Genomic DNA, 20,095 nt, shown 5'->3' on the forward strand with positions numbered 1-20,095 from the left:
CAACTGCCACCAATTAGTAGCAGTGTGAAAGAAGTAGGGGAAATGGCTCAATTAGACCAGTTTTCCACTAATTGCTTCAATAAAGCTCAACTTAAATGGGAGAAGGGGCCTGAAGATGCCAGCTGAGCTCCCCTGACATCCTGGCAGTGGTGTCAAGTAACTAAGTACATTTACTTAAGTACTGTACTTAAGTACACTTTTGAGGTATTTGTACTTTACTTGAGTATATCCAATTTCCAATACTTTTACTTCTACTCCACTACATCTTGGATTGAAATATTGTACTTTTACTCCACTACATTTATTTCAACACTTTAGTTATACTTTGCAGGTGTAAATTATAATATTATAAAACACACATTAACCCACTTTATCCCTATTTTATACCTAGGCAATTTGAAAAATAGCAGATCTACAAGCTCACAACGCGTTGCGATGTGACGCGTTGTTTTCAAACATTTAGTACTTTTACTTTTGGTACTTGAAGTACATTTTGATGCCAATACTTTCATACTTTTACTCAAGTACATTTTGAATTCTGGACATTTCTTGTAATGGAGTACATCTACAGTGCAGTATTGATACTTTTACTTAACACCTTCTAAGCCAAGGGGAGCCCCTTAATGTTAAAACCGTACTATATCGCACATCCCCCCAGGGACTCTCAGCCACGTCGTACATTCCCGGACTTTGTCTTTAAAACCGGAATAAAAGCTTTTGATCCGAAAATCGGCGATCGTCTAACCTTCCCTAGTCACCACTCGTGCACTGATAGCTCATGCAGACCGTGCATGAAGCAGAGGTGACGTCAGCGCCTCTCCTTCTCCAAGGCACCTTCCACCCATCCGTTTACTGTCTACACACTCGAGCTCCTCCTGCAGCCATGCTTGGGGCTATGCTAGCGAAACTTTTCAGTTCTGTTCTTCAGTCACACATGGACTATTTGCGGGGACATTTACGTGAAAGGATCGCGCACGCGAAACGCACGGGGACATCGACGATCGGCCAAAACCCCCATTCTATCCCAACGGAAATCGAGAAAATCATGGTGAGTTACTGGCCTGGGGGGAAAAAAAAAGAAAAAACAGCGGCGCTGTTCAAGATGGAGGGGCTGCGGGGTCATGTTTATAAACATAATATTATGTCTCAGATCACAATACAATAATAGAAATGTCACGGCTAATCTACCAACCACCATTGTATTTCGGACGTCAAGGTGTTAACCCTTAAGTTCTGTTCAGAGGGGATATTTGGTTTAAAAAAAACAACACTAATATAAATTTAACTTAACAAATCATCATGATACATTGACTTTGACTCAATACCAAACAATTCATATGATTAATATGGTAAATGTTTGCATTTCTGCTTTGCTATATCACATTAAACACTGAAAGAGCCAGGTGTTTTTACTGATTTAGCTGAAATTCATGTAAAAACTACTTTATTTAATACTGGGCAATATTGCTCATGCTTATAGGAAAAAAGGAAAATCAGAAAATGTTTTTATTAACTTTTTTTTCGGAATGGGGCTTCGGAAGGGGGGTGTTAGAAGTGGGGGTGACTGTGTGTCTGTGTTTTGGCATAATACTGTGTATTTCTGTGCATCTGTGCATCTTTTACATGTTCATCTCAGAAGAATCTTTAAGGCCAGTGAGTTTCAGGTGGAAAAATTTTAAACTTCTACCTTTTTTTTCCAAATGAAAATGTAAAACGGGTCAAAATGACCCGAACAGAACTTAAAGGGCCAGTTCACCTCTGGTACAACCAGATCTTATTTTATTGTTGTTTGGGACACGATCAACACAATCCTGAGTAATTTTTTGTGTTTAATCTGTGTTTTGAGATATTTTAGTATTTCAGCATGAATGATGATGCATTTTGCATCATATGATGCAGCATGATGACTCATATGATGCAAAATGCATCATCATTCATGCTGAAATACCAAAATATCTCAAAATACAGATTGAACACAAAACATAACTCAGGATTGTGTTGATTGTGTCCCAAACAACAATAAAACAAGATCTGGTTGCCCCAGAGGTGAACTGGCCCTTTAAGGGTTAAGTACAAAATGTGAGTACTTTTTCCACCTCTGCATCCTGGAGAAGCTTTATATAGAAGGAAAAGGTTTATATAAAAACCTACATTGTGCAGGGTTCTATGTACAGTACCGTACCCCCCTCCCCCAACTTTGGAGCTGGGTAAATTCAAGGGCAGTGATGAAAGGAGAGAAAACGGAAGTTGTCATGCTAATAAAGCAACACACTTGCACTCTCCACACTCTACATGCAAAGTACCAAAATGAAAGTGGCAGCAAGAAATCAGCTCACTTGTTTTGGTGCTTGGAGCCCTGCAGGTGTGCGTGGTACTGTGCCACTGAATTCAGTGTGACGCTGCAGACTTCACAGGTGTAGCTTCGTTTCAGACCTGGAATGAAAAAGACAAATAGGGAAGAAAATACGTTAAAGAGGCGGTGCCATAGTTTTGCACTTTTTCTGGTTTTCATGTGCCTAGGAGGTTGACAGTATTTCATTAGACTCCCTGGTGTGGTTGTTAATATGAGCAATTATGTATTCCCTTTGTATTTGGGGTTTCTTCCTGGAGGCTGACACCTAATTGTGGGTCAAAAGTGCCAATCCAAAAACAGTGATTAAATGACATCATATAGTCTCCTTTTACCATTCACCCAACACCGTGAGTGTGGCTTCAGCTGGGTCACCACCCACCATGACAACCAGGCATACTTAATGAACTGGAGGGTGTGGCCACATCATTTTTTTTTCCTTTTCTGTACACTTTTTTTTTGAAAGAATCTTCCTCCTAGTATAATCATAATACCTGATAATCATGTTTTAGGGGGTGAAAAATCATAGCACTGCATAATTAATATGCTTCAGACATACAGTAAATACTATCTGAACACACTCAGCATACAGTATGGAGTATGCATAAGTACTGTATGCTCTGCACTTCAAGATTATATCCAATCATCAAACTACTTTTTGCCCTGGTCATCTCACCTAGCTATGCCTTGGGTTGGCTCCCAGTGTTTTTTCATTTAATTTCCTCTGTGGTAGCAGATGTTAAAAGCCCTGTTGCATGGCAAGGTACAGTAGCCTTGTGAGAATAGAGACAATTCCATAAGTAAATTGTCAAAAGCTCCATATGTTCAAAACAGTGAACGACATATCCATCAACAGCCACTGAACACTGTCCTTGAGCAAATCTTTTATCCGCTTGCCTATTGTGAATTGCTGTGTAATTGCTGTCATGTATTATTAATGACACAGTGGCTTGAAAAATGGCCCACACATTTACCTTGTTCTCACAATTGAGTTAACGCTCCCCAGAAACATGCCTTAGAGCAAAAGGCCAAAACAAAATAAATGTCTTGCGCTCCTCCACTGAGTCAAATCTCCATTATTAATGATTATTCAGTTCATATTAAAGCACTACTCTGGTATCAGGCACTGCAATTTAAAAAGTCCAGATCCTCACGTCATTATATCCTGACAGGGGCTGAGGGAAAAAAGTTGTGCCAAATGACGTTGAAAATGTGTTATTTGCTAACAGCTTACTTCTGAGATGTCAGTGTCAGCTGTTTTCCATCGTTGTGATGAAGGGTAATATCCCCGTGGGCGAGACAAGCAACTAACTCACTTTCATTCCCTCCATCTGTTGATTGGCTGAGCCATAACCGTGCTGTCAGGACGGCCACTACTGGGGCTGGAATTTCAATTTTTGCGCGAGCATCCCCCTGACAGGCTCGCAAGCTGACATTAAAGTGCTGCGGCAAGCACCAGGGGTGTGCTCTGCGGTGGCCCTTTTGACAACTCGCTTCTCAAACACTTTCTGAAAAGGTGAAAGATTGTGCGACGGACCCCAGCATCCATCACTGCCAGCCACCTGCAGCACGTCCCCCCCAGCCTCCGCCCGCTGCCTGGGCACCACCCTACATGAAGGATGGAACGCCGGGCACCTGCCAGGCCCCCATAAAGCTCTCCTCCATCACCACAATTTCCTGCGCTTTCTGACGCCTCCCTGGTGCGTTGCGGGATAGTCATTTGTTTTGGTTAACGTGAGCATGTCCCTCACACCAAGAAGAGGCAAACCGGTTCGGCAGTGGAGGTGTACGGGGGGGGATGTTGTCAGTGGTCTCATTTATTTGGATTAAATGAGAATATAGAAACGGGTTGAGAAGCAAATGGAACATGCTGTCTGCAATTCCTCCTTCAGCCTATCATTTGTCCACTTGCCAACACTATTGGTGCCTTATAGTCTTGAAAAAATAGCAAATTAATAGAACATGGCATCTGCTATTTAGATGACGCTGGCCTGTTCTCTCTCCAATAAGCCAGAGACTGGAGTCTCTTGAGGTGGTTCGATTTAGTAATTTCGCTGGGTATCTGTGGCCAAATCTCTGGTTGTCTCAATTAATTGAGACTTATTGCCTCAGCCTTTTGGAGGGAACAACAAAGGGAAGAGACCGTCATGATCGATCAACAGCGTAATCCTCTGAGTGGATTGTTTATGAGCATCGTAAAGGTGGTTTGGGTCCATGGTTCATGCTAAACTAAGCGGGAGCCATCTGCCCTTTTCAGATGGTGCATTTTTTACTTATTCCCCTCCCAAAGCTTCCCTGACTGTAATAATGTATAGTGCCTAGGCTGAGGCAGCATATGCTAGCTTTGGGACCCCACAGAACCAATTGTATGACGGCTCAGGGCCGCAAGTCAGTCAATGGTTTTCACAAAATAAAACCTAATTCCCCTTCAAAGTGATAAAACAGGAACAGCTGGCATCTAACCACAGATAGTACGGCCGTCTCTGAACACATGTGTAAGACAATAGAATATGAGATACAGTAAGTGCTTTGAAAGGAATGTCTGGATTGCCATTCTTCAAATAACACAATTCACCAGATGACTTGGCCTATAGCAGTAGTTCTCAAAGTGAATTTCAGGAACTCTCTAGGTTCCTTTATGGGTGTCCAAATTGACCCTTACAAGTCTGTCACTTTGACAGTGTACAAATGGAACCAAATTCCATTTGAACACTGTCAAAGTTAAGGGGAGACCTTCAAATGTCAAAGTTTGAGAACCAGTGTCCTATAGCAAAGAGAGCCTTGACAACATCTTGACATGTATGGTGCTTCCTTCCATCATCAAATCTAATGTCTTGAATTTGTGCCACTTACCAGATGACTCAGTGTACTTAGGGACAGAAAGACCTGCCCTTCTCATGGCTTCTTGAAGAAGAGCTTGATCAGCTCTGTGTAATTTGTCTGAGCCGGCTATTAAAACAGTAATAGATCTATTTTAAGGTCAGGGTGACTGGTGAAGATGGCAAAGTAGCAAGATAAATGGCGTGTGAATTGTGATTGCAATGGTCCCCAGGAAGAAGCAACAAGCAGGGGCGTCGCACCAAATTCTAGGCCTTGGGTAAAAGGATTCACTGCGCACAATTATTTTGTGCTTTAACTAGCCGTTTTTTTTTTTATCAAGAAAATTTGTGCAAGTCTTTGAATATTTCAAATCCTAAGGTGTTTTTTTAAACCTATGTTTCTATGTCAGTGGTGCTCAAACCTTTTCATGTGAAGGACCCCCAAAATTATATACATTTGGCCACTGACCCCCATCTTAAAATATTTTGTTCCAGGGACCCCCCAGAAGCAACATTTTAGTTACAAAATGTTCACTTAAAAATACATATATTCAAAGATTTGCACACATTTTCAAGACTTTTCAAAAATAGCAGATTTACAAGCTCGCAGCGCGGCACTCGGTGCCACGCTGTGAGCTTGTATATCTGCGATTTTTATCGCTAAAGTATAAAATAATTAAGGCCCCTCCACCTTGGGCCCTAGTAACTCAGTCCCACTTTTCCCCCCTTGTGACGAAGAAGCCTTGTGACGAAGAAGCAACAAGAATATAAAGAGGTGGAGATGGAGAGAGAGAAAAAAACAGAGATACAGCATGATTTGGCAAATTATATATCTCAGAATACTTCCCTTCAATTAACTGCTGCATTGCACCCGGAATGTGTTGGGCCGATGGCCAAATTTCGACCATAGCCAAGCCGGGAGCCAAGATCACTAACACGAGTTGTAGCAGCCAAAAACCTGGGACTACTATGATTCAGATAGGCTAAAAAGCTGTTAACTGCAAAACATTCATTTTAAATTGAGGCTAACAGGTTTGCAACAAATAATCTCTAGTTAGTACACTGATATCTACCTTACCAGGCATCCCTAGCCTTCTACATTATTCAGGATGATACTATAAACAAAGATGAAAGAGAGAAATATTTATTTGTGCTGGAGTGGCACCTGTCAGCGGGGAGTGTTGGGGGCTCCTCACTGGCAAGTGAGCCAGTAGGATACAAACAACAGCAGTGACAACACACAGAAATGCATGTGGGGAGGATTGGTGTAACGACTAAATTAGGGGGTAAAGGAAAATACTGTGGCCCTATATACCTTGTATGTGAATGGATTGAATTTGAAAAATGACACTATTACACTCGTTAAGGCTGTGGGTCTCCCAGTGTCCCAGGCAACTAGTTTTGTTGGTTGAGCATACATGAACTCCAATTATAGTAGGCTGCAGTAAAAGTATATGTTCTACCAGAATAAAATAGGATCCTTTGTGTGGGGTCTACGGTCCAAGCTATGTACTGTAAACACATACATTTTACATAAGCCTACTCAGAGCTGGCTATTCTTACTATCAGAAGAACTGTACAGGCAGTTATGAAACATTTAAGGACCTCCATCACAAAAACACCAAGGTACTGAGCGTCAGGTAAATAGGGCTGCTGGGCGATATGGTCCGACTCCGATATATATTAATAATGAATTCCGTCCTGAGCGAATTCCGTCCTGCGTGACCTCGCCCTCTGTGCGACCTTGCCCTTTAGGGCGCCGTCACTTTTCGCCCTTAGGCGTCTTACTGGTTTTTATTATTTTATTATTATTGTGACCGTAGGTCACAAGTTTACTATGAAAACTGTCACATCTTGTCCACGTATCCGTGTATCTCTGAAGGTCACGTCTGACACTGTGGTTCCCCTGACACATCACTGTGACATCACAGGTGATATCACAGGTGACATCACCTATGTAAAAGTCCCTATATGCCCATATATGGAGATCCCTGATGTCATCAATATTAAGCCCATATTTAACAGGACACCATAAGGGAATGCCCATATATGGAGGAAGACAGCCCATATCTGTGTGGCTGGTTCAGACAGGGATCTCCATATATGGGCATAAAAGGGATGTACAGTAAATGGATCTCCATGGGTACTAGGAGTCTCCAAATATGGGTAACTGGTCCGATATACATCACTGGCCAGCTGTCACCCTGAGGCGTCTTAGTCTTACTAGTTATTAATATTATCTTATTTTTATGTTGTAATGTCTTAATCCTTAATGTTTTATGTAAAGCACTTTGAATTGCCTTGTTGAGATGTGCAATACAAATAAAACTTTCCTTGCTCTCTCTCCATCAACTTGACAACAACTTAATGTGGCTGCAGTGTGTTGTGTACACAATGGAGTACAGGCTCCTGGCAAACAGTAGCACCTCCTCCTCCATAGGAGCCTTTGAATATTTCATCACCTGGCAGTCATGGGAGGCAGGCTGCTTATTTTCCCTCAGTGGCAGACTTATGAGACAAGTTGAAAAGTGTGCAAGACACAAGACAGTGGTGTCGGGCAAAAGAAGGCAATGGAGACATAACAAAGTGGCTTGAAACGGCACTCAACTGCCCTTTCTATGTATTGTATATCTAAATCGATTCCATGAGGGCAGAGAATCAATAAGTAACCTGCTTTTAGCAAGAAGACCCCTCTTATTCAGAAATACAGTAGGAACGTGTCAATAAATGGCCAATAGATTAGACTTGCTTATTAGCCTATATTGAACAACACATTTTGATTAATTGAATACACAGGACTCCAATGGAAACAAGCCATAGTGCTTTCTTGGGTTTAATCCTTTTATCAGACCTTGTATTGAATATTCTTTTTGGCAAACAGTTAATAAAGTATTCAATTAATCAATAAATCAATCAATCAATCAATCAATCAAACAAACAAACAAACAAACAAACAAAAAGGAAGCTTAAAATCAAAGACAGAGGCACAACGGATTAGAAATTAAGTGCATCCCTGATGAATCCACGCTTAGAAAGCAGAACACATGGTGGTGGTGACCATCACTCATTGGTCACCAGACACGCTATTGACACACCAGTGAAAAGGTAACGGGTGAAACGCAGGTAAAGAGGAAACTGAGAACGCCAGCACCCTACGGCACCCTAGAGTGGAAATGGGGAGTGTGGCCGAGGGAAGAAGTATATACTGTAGTAGTCCAGAACACTTAACACCTCAGCACCTGAATGGAATGTCATGGTGCATTAAGGCTATCTGCATTAGAACTGTCGAGAAACTGTCGGATGCACCAAATGGGACCTCAGCTGTGTCCGCATATTTGGTTCACACGGGAATTCAGGGTATGGCATCGAGAAAAATGGCAGCATACTGTAAATGGAGAGCTCCCAGACGGGTTTCTGCCGTTTCTCTCAGCTAAAAGTACTGTGACCAGTTTATCTAAAAATATCATGATGGGGGTTATACAAAGAATGAGGACTAGGGTTAAATCATCTCAAAGACACGAGAAAGACAAGACATTGATGACTGAAACATAAGAAGGTAATGTCGACATAGCAAAAAATGGTGAACATGCAGGAGTGGGTTCCCTGCAAACACATCTGATATACAAACAAAATTAAGGCTGTTTCCTCTGAAGTAAAGATGGAGTTAAGCACTACTGTTTAGCACATTATATAGTTATCTGAGGAAAAGGCTTAATGTCTCTCCTAATGTCTGGAGGGCTATTATAAAACAGCACAACTTAAATCTTATTATATTTAGTTTAACTGGTTCAACCCAATATTACAGCATATTGCTTAATTAGCTCAAATTAAAGGAAATACAGCAAGAGGAGAAGAGGAAGGCCAAATAGGACGTTTATGGGTGCAAGAGAGTCACGTGCAGGTGACTGGAATGACCAAGGAAGATGCAGAAAACAGAAAACAGATGGAAACATGATCCACTGCGGCGACCCCTGATGGGAATTAGCCCAAAGAAGAGCTCAAATAAAGGAAATATATACTTGCAGACAACCCTATGTATCATCAGATATTTATAAGTTAGGCATCATTTTACAGAAATATTAGTTAAAGAGACATTCATCTGAATAATGTAATAGGCATATACTTCAAGGACCATTTGTCAGTTTCTCTCTAACAGGATTTCTCCAAAATGTATGACACTTTATGGAAAGTTTAGTCGTGCATGAGTGAAGAACTGATAAAATGTTCATGTTTGGCCCAAAGCAGTTGGTGCGGCTTCTCATAAAAGGCATTTAACTTGCAACACCATGCAATATTTTGGAAAGGTTAGTCATAGTCATGGGACAAGGAAGAACTGACCACCTTTTAACATTGATTGCCCAAAGCGTGGGTGTGGATTTCACTTAACAGTTTTATTCTTAGTGTGCCTATCTGCAGACATCCAGGTAATAGGCAAACCCTGCATTATTGGCCCAATCAAACTAAATGGGGAGTATGGAAGAGTTGATTTCTTACCTCTGATTAAATAGCAGAAATGTCATATTTTGAAAATACATAGCATTGGTGGTAGTACAGTATACACTCCACAAAGTGCAATCTTTATAGTCCTTCATATGTTTGGATTTTTATCTACGGTAGCTCATGATTGTCCTCTGAAAAGAAGAAGACGAAGAAATTAGGGAGAGGGAGAGAGAGAGAAATGGAATAGGGTAAAGGTGCTAATGCCTGAGGTAGCATCTTTTGTGATGAAGAATGGGCCTGCCAGCTTACTTGCGTCCCTATGAACTAAGCAATCCCCTTCCTGCCCTGCCCAACTGCCAGCCTGGCTGTGTGCCTGCTATAGCCCCATTCCCTTATTCACATGATTGCAAATGCAAGTTTTCCCTTTTAGGATGATTTGCTACTTAATTATTAATAGATCATTGCCAGAGACATGTGCTCATTAGGCCATAAATGCTGAATGATGCAGCTAGCACGCTGACATTTCCACCTCCACAACTGGATTGATGTCAGTTTATCAGCCTCTGTGTGCCAAGTTAACTGCTCCAGAGAGGTAAGGTAGAGGTGCACCTGCTTCTTGACATAGAGTGCAAAGTACTAAACAATAACACTGAAGTCAACACATCTCCAGTGTTGACAAGTGAAGTCATTACTAATACATCACTACTAGTCTGGGATCACTTCCATTTTCGGGGTTTGATCCGGTCAGGAGCGGAAACCACTTTACGTCATGTTGTAGTCCTAGACAGACTAGACTTTGACCGGAACTATCAAACCGTATAGTTCAGTTTTAACCCAAAATATTCCCCTGCACCAAAGGACTTACTTTTAGGGCCTACCTAATAAACTCCTTGATGCGGAGTAGTTTTGCTTTTGAAAAATATGTTTGGTATATGCATCTTTTAGTCCAACTCGTAGCGACTGGCAAGACTACACTCAAGCATTTTAATAGGGATTGGGGAAACAAACGGAGGGAATCAAATCAAAGAAACGTCTTCTAGTGGTTTCCGCATTGGGCGGAAACCAAACGGCCTGTTGTGAACGAACACCAGGCTTTCCCCCAGAAAGCCTGGTAGGCGAGGTTACATCACTACTGATACTAAATGAAAGGAATTAGGTTACGTGTGTGTGTGCGTGCGTGCGTGCGTGCGTGCGTGCACACATGTACGTGTACGTGTGTGTGCAAGATGCCATGAGGTACAGCTTATGGAAGTAACACCACCAGGTTTAGATTAGCTGTTACAAGACTATCATGAGAATTGAAGTCTCTAAGCCTATGTGTATTTAACTGCATTTAACCAAGATTCTCACCCATTCACTCAATGTGGTCAGGATGGAAGCATCCGAAGCATCAATAATTGTATGCTGAAATCATAGATGATCCTCGTGCACGCAAATCAAAGTAACCAACGGGGTGGGACTATACGCAGGCTGAAACTACCAAGATCGTCTCCAGCCAGCCTGAGCCCTCGTGAAGAACCAATAAAGAGACAATCAGGCTTGACATTAGTGTCCGGTGTCCAATCAGCTGTAAGGAGTTATCTAATCCATTCCGTCTCTCTCATGCACTGTTGCCCTTTAGAGCACCTCAGGGCTTCCTCTGCTGCTGCTGTTACACCAAGAACATCTGCCCACTGGAATCATTTTCTGTAATTGTTATTGACGTTATTGTGACTAGGAAACAATAATGGAGCACAGCACCCTCCTCTCTAAATTTAACAGCCTGTGACATGCTCACTGAGAGGCTGGCCACTCAAGAGACGCTCAGGCTCTTAGGCATTCAGATGGCAGTCAAACTGACAAGTACAGTTTGGTTATCGTTCAGCAGTGCACAGGCTTACACCTGCACATGGACACATGCAAATGATTTCATAGCATTAGCTGCACATTTGCCCTCAGCTTTAGATTCAAAATAATCATCAGTAACTGATGTACCAACTATCATCGAAGATGAATGAAGAATTGCTTGGTAGAGCATTGCCTGAAATTGTTGCACTTTTGCTTTCACAAAGTGACAAACAGAGGCTTTCAATGTGGCCTAGAATATATTACAAATACACTAATTTGGAAGCTCCTTCTGTTCAAAAATGTTAAACTGTATTTGTACTCATACAAAACAAAATAATGGTGCTATATACTGTATTATGTATATACAGTTGCAACAACTACACACAGAAGTGTTTGCATCTTGAAAGGTCTAACAATGTACGGGTGTTCCAGGTCTAAATGGTAAAAGACAGACCTGTTCAACACACATCTGTTATTTAACATAATTATGTAACATACTGTAGGTGAGTCTAACCACCTTGTGGTTTGGTTAATAATCAATCTAATTTCTGCTCTGTGACCCATATACAGTAGTGGGTGTAAACAGATTAAGCCCTAATACGCTAATGGAGCTACACTAGCACAGTTTAAAAGTTAAAGTTGAAGCAGCCAGAGCTGCTTTCTGCACAAACTGCAGACATATTTGCGTAATATCGATAGCTAAAGATTGGACAATTAAAAGAGTAATTCACCCCCAAAAATGACTTTTTTCTATTGATTACTCACGCCGTGGAGACTTGAGTTCAATAATATTTTTTGTTCTTTGTCGCATTCCTAAGACAAAACATTGATTATAGAAAGGAGACGGAGGAGACAAAGGTCAGTGGTCTCAACCATTTGTTCTGTGATTACCTTTTATCTCGCCCATGTCCAGGGTTTTTCCCAGCTGCTCTAGAAGGTCAGCTCTAGCAGCGTTCTTCTTGTGCTTCTTGCCGTCGTAGTGTTGCTGCGCCATGCCGGGATTGTTAAACCAGGCATTGCATAGCTGGCAGTAGCGGTCCGAGTCGCGGCGCTGTCGTGAAGAGATCATCATGGGTGTGGCTTCGGGGGACATTTTCACAGGACTGGGCGACACCTCTGAAAGATATGTGGCCACAAGAGAAGACAAGATCAAACAGAAAGATCCGCAAGAGAACATTGAGCTATTAAAGCAACACACAAACGAAGTGTGTTCCAAACCACACATATAATTATAATACCTTCATTTAGCCATTTAATTTTTTTATTATTTTTTTTAATACAGACCCAGTATCAAAATATTGAAGGATTTAAGGACTTAAACGGGTTATCTCATTTTGCTATGAAACTTTTCATGTTCATAAATTGTCATGGTAACTTTGACCATTCAAAATACGATGGAGTTTATCAAAATAATGATGACAAGAATGTTTTCGATTAGGAAGAACATCTGCCATGAAATATTAGATCAGTTTTTGTCTACAAAGCCACAAAATAAATCTTGTCATGTTTATATGGAAGCATGTCTGTACAGAATAACAAGCCATTGTCTCCATTAAATTTTAATGACCTGAGAAGAAAAGTCAAAATGGAATGTCAAAAATGGAATGACGAGCATACTTGTCTCACAGCTGCTGATAATCCCCCCCAAAAGGCATATTACAGCATCAAACACCCCAACAAAAACGGAGCCATCAAGTTAATCAGTAATAGATACTCAGGCGCTCAACCCACACCTCATCTTGACAAGTTGACTTAGACTTGACTTTGAGCAACATAAGCAAGAACAAGTGATTAAAAGGCAATGTTTCAATCAGAATGTCCTGACATGCCATGAGGGACAGTGTTTTGCGCAGCGATGATTTCCAAATATTAGTTAGCTCTCTGTATGAGTGAGTTTTCGCATCCGTGTTTGTTCCCACCCTACATTATTTTTACTGGTTGCGAGCTGCAGGCTACTTTACGCCTGTTCCTGGAATATAGCTATATGATTGTCAGGAGCTTTATAAAATTATATAAATGAAATTGGACGTTCAACACAGTCGCTTCTCTTGCTCACTTTGCTCCTGACACACATCACATTTCAGGATTGTTCCAGCAAACAGTCAAACAATATAGTGAGACCCAAACAGTCAGATAGTATAGTGAGACCCAAACAGTCAAACAGTATAGAGCAGCGAAGTGTGATGTCACTTCCGTGAAATGGCGTGAAATGTCGCCCTCTACGGGGTTCATGCTGGTATTGTTTTGTATTCAAATCGCCATTGAGGAATTTGCGATGACCGCATATAAGAACTGTGTTAAAAATATAAACACACCATGTGCGCGGACATGCTCTCAGCGACAGTCTGTCCCAGACACGAGTGTCTCTTTGTAGTTTCCAACATTTAGGACAGCGTTGATTACATTTTCTCTGACAACAGGCTATATCAGATATGAATGAATATCATAAACTATGCAGAACCCCCCCGCTGACAGAAACGCGCACATGGTGTGTTTATTTTTTTAACACAGTCCTTATATTCGGCAAACGCAAATTTCCCAATGGCGATTTGAATACAAAACAATACCAGCATGAACCCCCTAGAGGGCGTCATTACGCACAAATGACGACATGGCTTCGTTTCTCTATAGTGAGACCCTCATTTAGTGGTTGTTTTTACTCAAGTAAGGGACTTTGTCTAATATTTAAGGAAGACATGTCTGATGCATACTGTGTTCGTGCACGTCTGGGAGAAATATAGAAAGGAATGTGCGTGCGTGCGTGCGTGCGTGTGTGCGTACGTGTGTGTCTTGCTGTACATTGATCGAAATGGAGACATTCCTCTCATTAGTTACATTCATTAGTTGGTTATCGTTATAATAATTCGTGGTTTTGCAGACTTTGCGCCTTAGTCTCGTTATGACAGGTGACAACGCTCCATATCAGCACTGTTTTGTGCACATTTTGTAAGCAGTTTGTCCGCTCGCTGGCTGTCAGGAAGCGGTGATAGTCGACATTTACTTCACATCTCAGTACTATGTGCAAGTGAACATGGCAACGTTTCTCAGTAAGCCGCACTAGTTAACAGCACATGATGTTGGGGAGTTGCAGTGTAAGCGAAGTGAACTGTCAGCATTTTAATATTCTAGCAAAGCATATCTGCAGCTCATTAAGTGATTCGGAAATTCACGTTGGAACAGTAGGTTTTGTGCAGTACATAATGCGTCTGTTGTCAAAGTTCAAATTTTTACTGCATGCTTGCTGAACAACTGCTGAATGAACAGTTGTTCTCTCTCACCAGCCTTAAGAAATGCCACGTACAGTAGATGGTTGGTTATATGATATTACAAGCTTGTTTGTTTGTACAAATATATTTGTAAAATATATTTTATTGGTTGATTCATGCACAAAAATCTTCCCATGTGTTCTTACCTTTATTTAAAGAGGTGGTGCCATAGTTTTGAACTTTTTCTGTTTTGTATGTGTCTATGGAGTTAACAATACTCTAATAGACCCCCAGGTGTGTGGTTATGATATGCAAATATGACTTCCCTGTGTATATTTTTTCCTGAAAGCTGAAAGCCTGAGTCAAAAGGCCCAATTGAAATACACTGATATAATGACATCATAATATCCCCCTCCCCTTTTCACAATCCAGCAACAGCTGTGGGTGTGTGGCCAACTTCACCTGGGTCACCACCTACCTGACAATCATGCATACTTAATGAGCAGGTGGGTGTGGCCACATACATTTTCAATTTTAACACTTTCTGTACACTTTTTTGAAGAAAAAAAAATCTTTCCTCAAGTATAATCATAATACCTGATGATTATGTTGTACAATGTTGTGGAAAAATCACGGCACCCCATCTTTAACCAAGAAAGATGACAAAACCACTGGATTAATACTTTTTAATGGTTGTTATTGGTAATTATTATAGGGTGCAGGCCAAAGGGGAACAATGTTTAGTAGTACTCAATGTACCTCATTCTGTCAGGTCTCATGTCTTTTATATGTAAAGTAATTTCTGCTTTCAAATTAATTGCAACCAAGATCGAGCTGCTATTTCTACTAACCTGTGGAACAACACTGCAGAACTGTAGTATGAAAGGGAATATTCCATCAGGTATTTGATATCTAACATTTGTGCCGTTAATCAGAATAGTGAAGGCTAAATAATTAAGCTACACTAACCCTACTTGTGTTTTTAGCTGCCTCCGCAAAGAAGGCTCATTGAGAATGTGTTGGTACACTAACCATGTCTGAATTGTAGTAACCGTTTTCACTCTTTTCTGAAGTTGTTTTTTTCTGCCAACCATGCACTAAATAATTCAGAAAGGGCACCTTGCTGACATTTTTAATCGCTGCTGTGACATTTACAACGCTCGAAAACCCTGAGCTTACCAGATCCCTTTCACAAAAGCAAATTATTATCATTAGACAGGGTAAAGTTCAACCTTCAACCGTGTAAAAGAAGAGACTAATGGCTAACAGCCACGACTTTAATTATGTTAGGTCACTGAAACTGGTTTGATTAAAAGTCACAAGCTGGGATTTTGATCACTTTCGTTTAACAAAATAGCTAAAAGAAGGTGTCATGGTACACACCAGACACCACATCGCCAAAAATAAAGGAGACACCTCAATAAATAAAGGATAACAAAGTATCCTATGTAGGGTTCAGATGGCTCTCCAGGCATGATGGGCACAATTGTTCTTGGCATGGTTCAGGCCCGACCTGGCAGGCACGCAAACTGGGTAGGTGAAAAGGGTGACAAGATGTGTGAGCAGATATAAACACAGACCCACAAAGGGTATCCTCCCCAGGAATTGTTTTGGATGTATTCATATTAATTATTTAGATAAGTTAATAAACGCCCTTTTCTGATTACTTACTTAAAATTACTCTGATGCCAGCTGTTCGCTGGAATTCTATGTACTTTGAAGACCAACTTCATCCATGACCAGCTCCAGCTGCACCTAATGCGCGCCCACCTGCTTCATTACGAATGCATCAATTTCTACTAAATCACTCTCTGATGTAAATCATAAAGGACGTTTTTGTGGTTAGTTCTTAGTTGATACAAAGATGCATGGACCAGACTATCGGTACCATCTGCAATTCAACTGGAGGGGCTAATACAACACAGGATGGACATAGTACTAGCCTCAGCTGGTAAGCTCTGAGAGTGAGAAGGTGGTCCAGAAAGAGCGAATACACTTTCCGGCACCGGCACCTGCCGCGGCGTCACCGTGGTCTGGCTGTTTATGTAAACAGCTACGTGGTGTCAAGATACAAGGTACAGTATCTACACACTGCTCACCACACATAGAGTTTATGGCTGTCAAATGCTGACCGTATTGCTTGCCACAGGAGCTGTCCCCGGTCGTCATTGTAGCAGACTATCTACCACCAGAGGGTAATGTGAAGGAAGCTGTGAGTCAACTTTACAATAAGATCAACGAGCAGACGGCACTTCCCGAAGATTTGTTTCGCGGTGGCGGAGGATTACAACACCAAAATTCCATCAGTATGTGCAGCCAGGGGCAATAACACATTAGATCACGTGTATTCAAAACATGCCTATATAGAGCAGCCCCCCCCCTCCTTTACATGCTCACACCTACACCAAGCAGAGCAGCACTCAAAGAGGTCAGAATGTGGCCACAGGAGGCAATTCCAGCACTGCAAGACTGCATTGGAAATACACAGTGGGACATTTTCAAGGATCAGCAACATATGACAACCTCACCAACTTGGAGGAATATATTCATTGACTGTCATTGGCTACATCAAAACATTTATTGATGAATGATGATGTGACTGTGTTTAAAACCTTCAGGAGGAGAGCCAATCAGAAACGTAGAGGTCTGTTCAGTGCTGAGGGCCCGAAATGCATTTACATCCGGGGACAGCATATTGTCTGGTGAGACAAAACCTACCTCTGGGTATCAGGGAAGCCAAGTGGCTGTATGGGCAAAAGCTCAACGGTTACTCTACGGACAATAGGGATTCCAATCGCTTGTGGCAGGGCTTTAAAACAATATCTGACTATAAGCCTCCCGCCAGCAGGCCACTTCATTGCCATACATACTCAATGCCTTTAATGCAAGTTTTGAAGTTCAAACACAGAGTCACAGAGTCACAGATGCCCCCAACATCCCCCAGTGAGCAGGTGCTGCAGCTGTCAGCAGAAGGAGTGAAAAGGGCCTTCGCCAGCATCAACCCACACAAGGACAACATTCCTGGGCATGTGATGAAGGATTACATTGGACAATTGATACTGGGTGAAAAAAATGGGTTACAAAAATTGTGGTATATATAAAAAAAAGAAGGAAGCAGAGGCTACATCCCCTCCAGGGGCCTTCCTGCTCGCCTCCTCAACCTCTTAGGAGCACCATTGAGTCCATCCTAACCTACAGCTTCACTTCCTGGCACAAGAGAAACATCAGCTGAGTCAGCTGGGAGGATCATTGGAGCCTCTGTTCCCTCCTTGCTTGAGCTCTATACAGGATCATAAGGGACCTCCATCACCCTTCTCATGGCCTGTTTGCCCTCCCTCCTACCCTTGGGGAAGAGGCACAGGAGCATTAAGCCCAGAACGAACAGGATGTGGAACAGCCCCCCCCCCCCCCCCCCCCCGACACACACAAGTGCACACTCAAAGACCTAAGCTATTTGGACTGTACTTGATTGGACATAATGTAATTGCACTTTTGAAATGCACAACAGCACTTCATGTTTTTATAAGGATAAGTGTGTTCTGTGCATAAAACCATGGCACAGAGGTGTAAGAAGAGTGGTGTAGGCAGGCTGGCATGATGAAAGTGTTTCCATGTTCATTTGAAAGAAACTTTTTGTTTGTTGTTTATGATTGAGTACCTGGCTGATAAGGGCACAGGCTTTTATGGAGTGTTTGTTCTTTCATCCATTAGTTGAAAGGCAGATCATTCCGTGTGGACACTATTGAGCATACAATATACTGTAAAAGACTCAAGTGGATGTAGATGGAGAATTCTTTCTTTGATTTGATGAGTGAAATGTTCTCAAATTCATCTGTTTTGCTCTTTTATGTTGATGAGCCACTGAAAAATCCAATCCACTGAATTTAGCGTAGCAGGCTGGTACCCAGGCTAGTGAATCTAGCCACAAGGTACTTGGAATTATAGTTCATTTAGTAGCACCAGCCCAATCACTTTCAAATAACATTTTTACTCAAGTACTTTATATAATTCTGTACCACTGAGAAATACTATCATTGTTCATAAATGTGTAGCTCATTGGCATGGGAAATGAAGCGTCAGCGTTAGTTTATGCAGGACATGGGAGTCAAGTGCTGCTCGGCTGTAGTCAGTTGTCAGTCAGCTCTGTTCTCATACCTCATTAACATATCTGCTGGTCATTATGTCACATGACTGCCATACTCCAATCAAAGCTCTCATCAGTAGGGGAGGCTCCTTTAAATAGAGCTTGCTTCTCTACCAATGCTTGGTTCCGGAGCTTCGGGATCATTTGCTGCTTGCTGCTGCGGCTGCTTTACTCTCTGGTTCTGCTCGAAAGCTTGGTGATACCATATGGTTCTGCTTTAGATACTGCCGTGCTGCTTCAATAGCAATGCTAGCCTGCTTTTATATCTGTTGCTATCACTATGCTACTGCTAACAGTATTATGCCTAATGTTAACTACAGCTATCATGATGCACTACTTCATTAGTTCTCATTTACATGTTCACTACTACTCATAACTTGAACAAGGTCTCATCTAAAATGTATTACTAGCATGCTTGCTTCTCATTTCAACAGTATAGCATATGCTAACAGTGGTAGTAGTGGAAGCTTCAAATTGTTTGTAGCAACATAAGCTAACAGCATGCTTTGCTCTACAGTGCACCCCGAACCATGATGGCATTGGCTGTGATTTGTGCTGCCTAGAACAGTATGTGAACTGTTGTTCCTGCCCAGCTTCCAGTGCTGTTTGTCTCCAGCAGATGCCACACTGGTTTTCTTAAACCTTTAATCACAGGGCTACACTCTGCAAACACCAGCTAGTTCGGCAGCTAATCCAACATGTTGGCCGGTGTGGCTATACTCCCTTCAGATGCATGGCTCCAGGCAGGGATTCCCATCCTGCTTTAAACAGGTGTAGCCTATGCTATTATTTGATATCATGCATGGATGATATTCTGATGCTATTGCTCACTTCTAATAGAGCTTATGCCTCCTTTCCCAACATTGCTGCTAATCATATACTAATGCTACTTTTACTCTGCAGGCAGGTTGGAACTACTGAGTATATTTGTGTATTAAGATTAATGCTTTGCTCATTCAGGAATAATGTCAAGTGTTTACAGGAGTAGCACTGCCCCTTTAAGGGCAGAGCATAAGGGGAGGTGGCTGTGTCTGGGCCTGTTTGGCCATGCAGAAGCCTGAGTCTGAGTGTTTGTTGGGGACCTGTCCTGGAGGAATGGTTCAGCTAGTATTCGGTAAGAAGTCTTGAATCAAATATTGATGCTTAGATAATTCAGTGGTACAGCATTTCAAGATGTTTGAAGTTTTATTGAGGGGGTTAAAATGTTTAATGGTTAACATATGCCCTTTCAGGGGTGTAAGAACTTGTTACCATGAGAGAGATTGTCATGTGCTACAGTTGAATTAGTCCATATTCAACTAACTGCCAC

The 20,095-nt window shown here is 41.7% G+C and overlaps 1 protein-coding gene across 2 annotated transcripts in view; it reads right to left on the reverse strand.

The window, feature by feature from the left end:
- Positions 1-2,332: 2,332 nt before the first annotated feature.
- Positions 2,333-20,095, reverse strand: part of zmat4a (zinc finger, matrin-type 4a) — a gene marked incomplete at both ends in the record, with an annotated part of 131,297 nt that continues 113,534 nt past the window's right edge. For both annotated transcript variants that reach the window (XM_080738367.1, XM_080738366.1), the window contains 2 exons: positions 2,333-2,433; positions 12,328-12,552. In XM_080738367.1, the coding sequence (XP_080594493.1) occupies positions 2,333-2,433; positions 12,328-12,552 (326 nt within the window). The remainder of the gene's footprint in view (positions 2,434-12,327; positions 12,553-20,095) is intronic.

This window comes from Nannobrachium achirus (assembly GCF_963921795.1).
Source record: "Nannobrachium achirus genome assembly, chromosome: 12".
In the NCBI taxonomy this organism is placed as follows: domain Eukaryota; kingdom Metazoa; phylum Chordata; class Actinopteri; order Myctophiformes; family Myctophidae; genus Nannobrachium; species Nannobrachium achirus.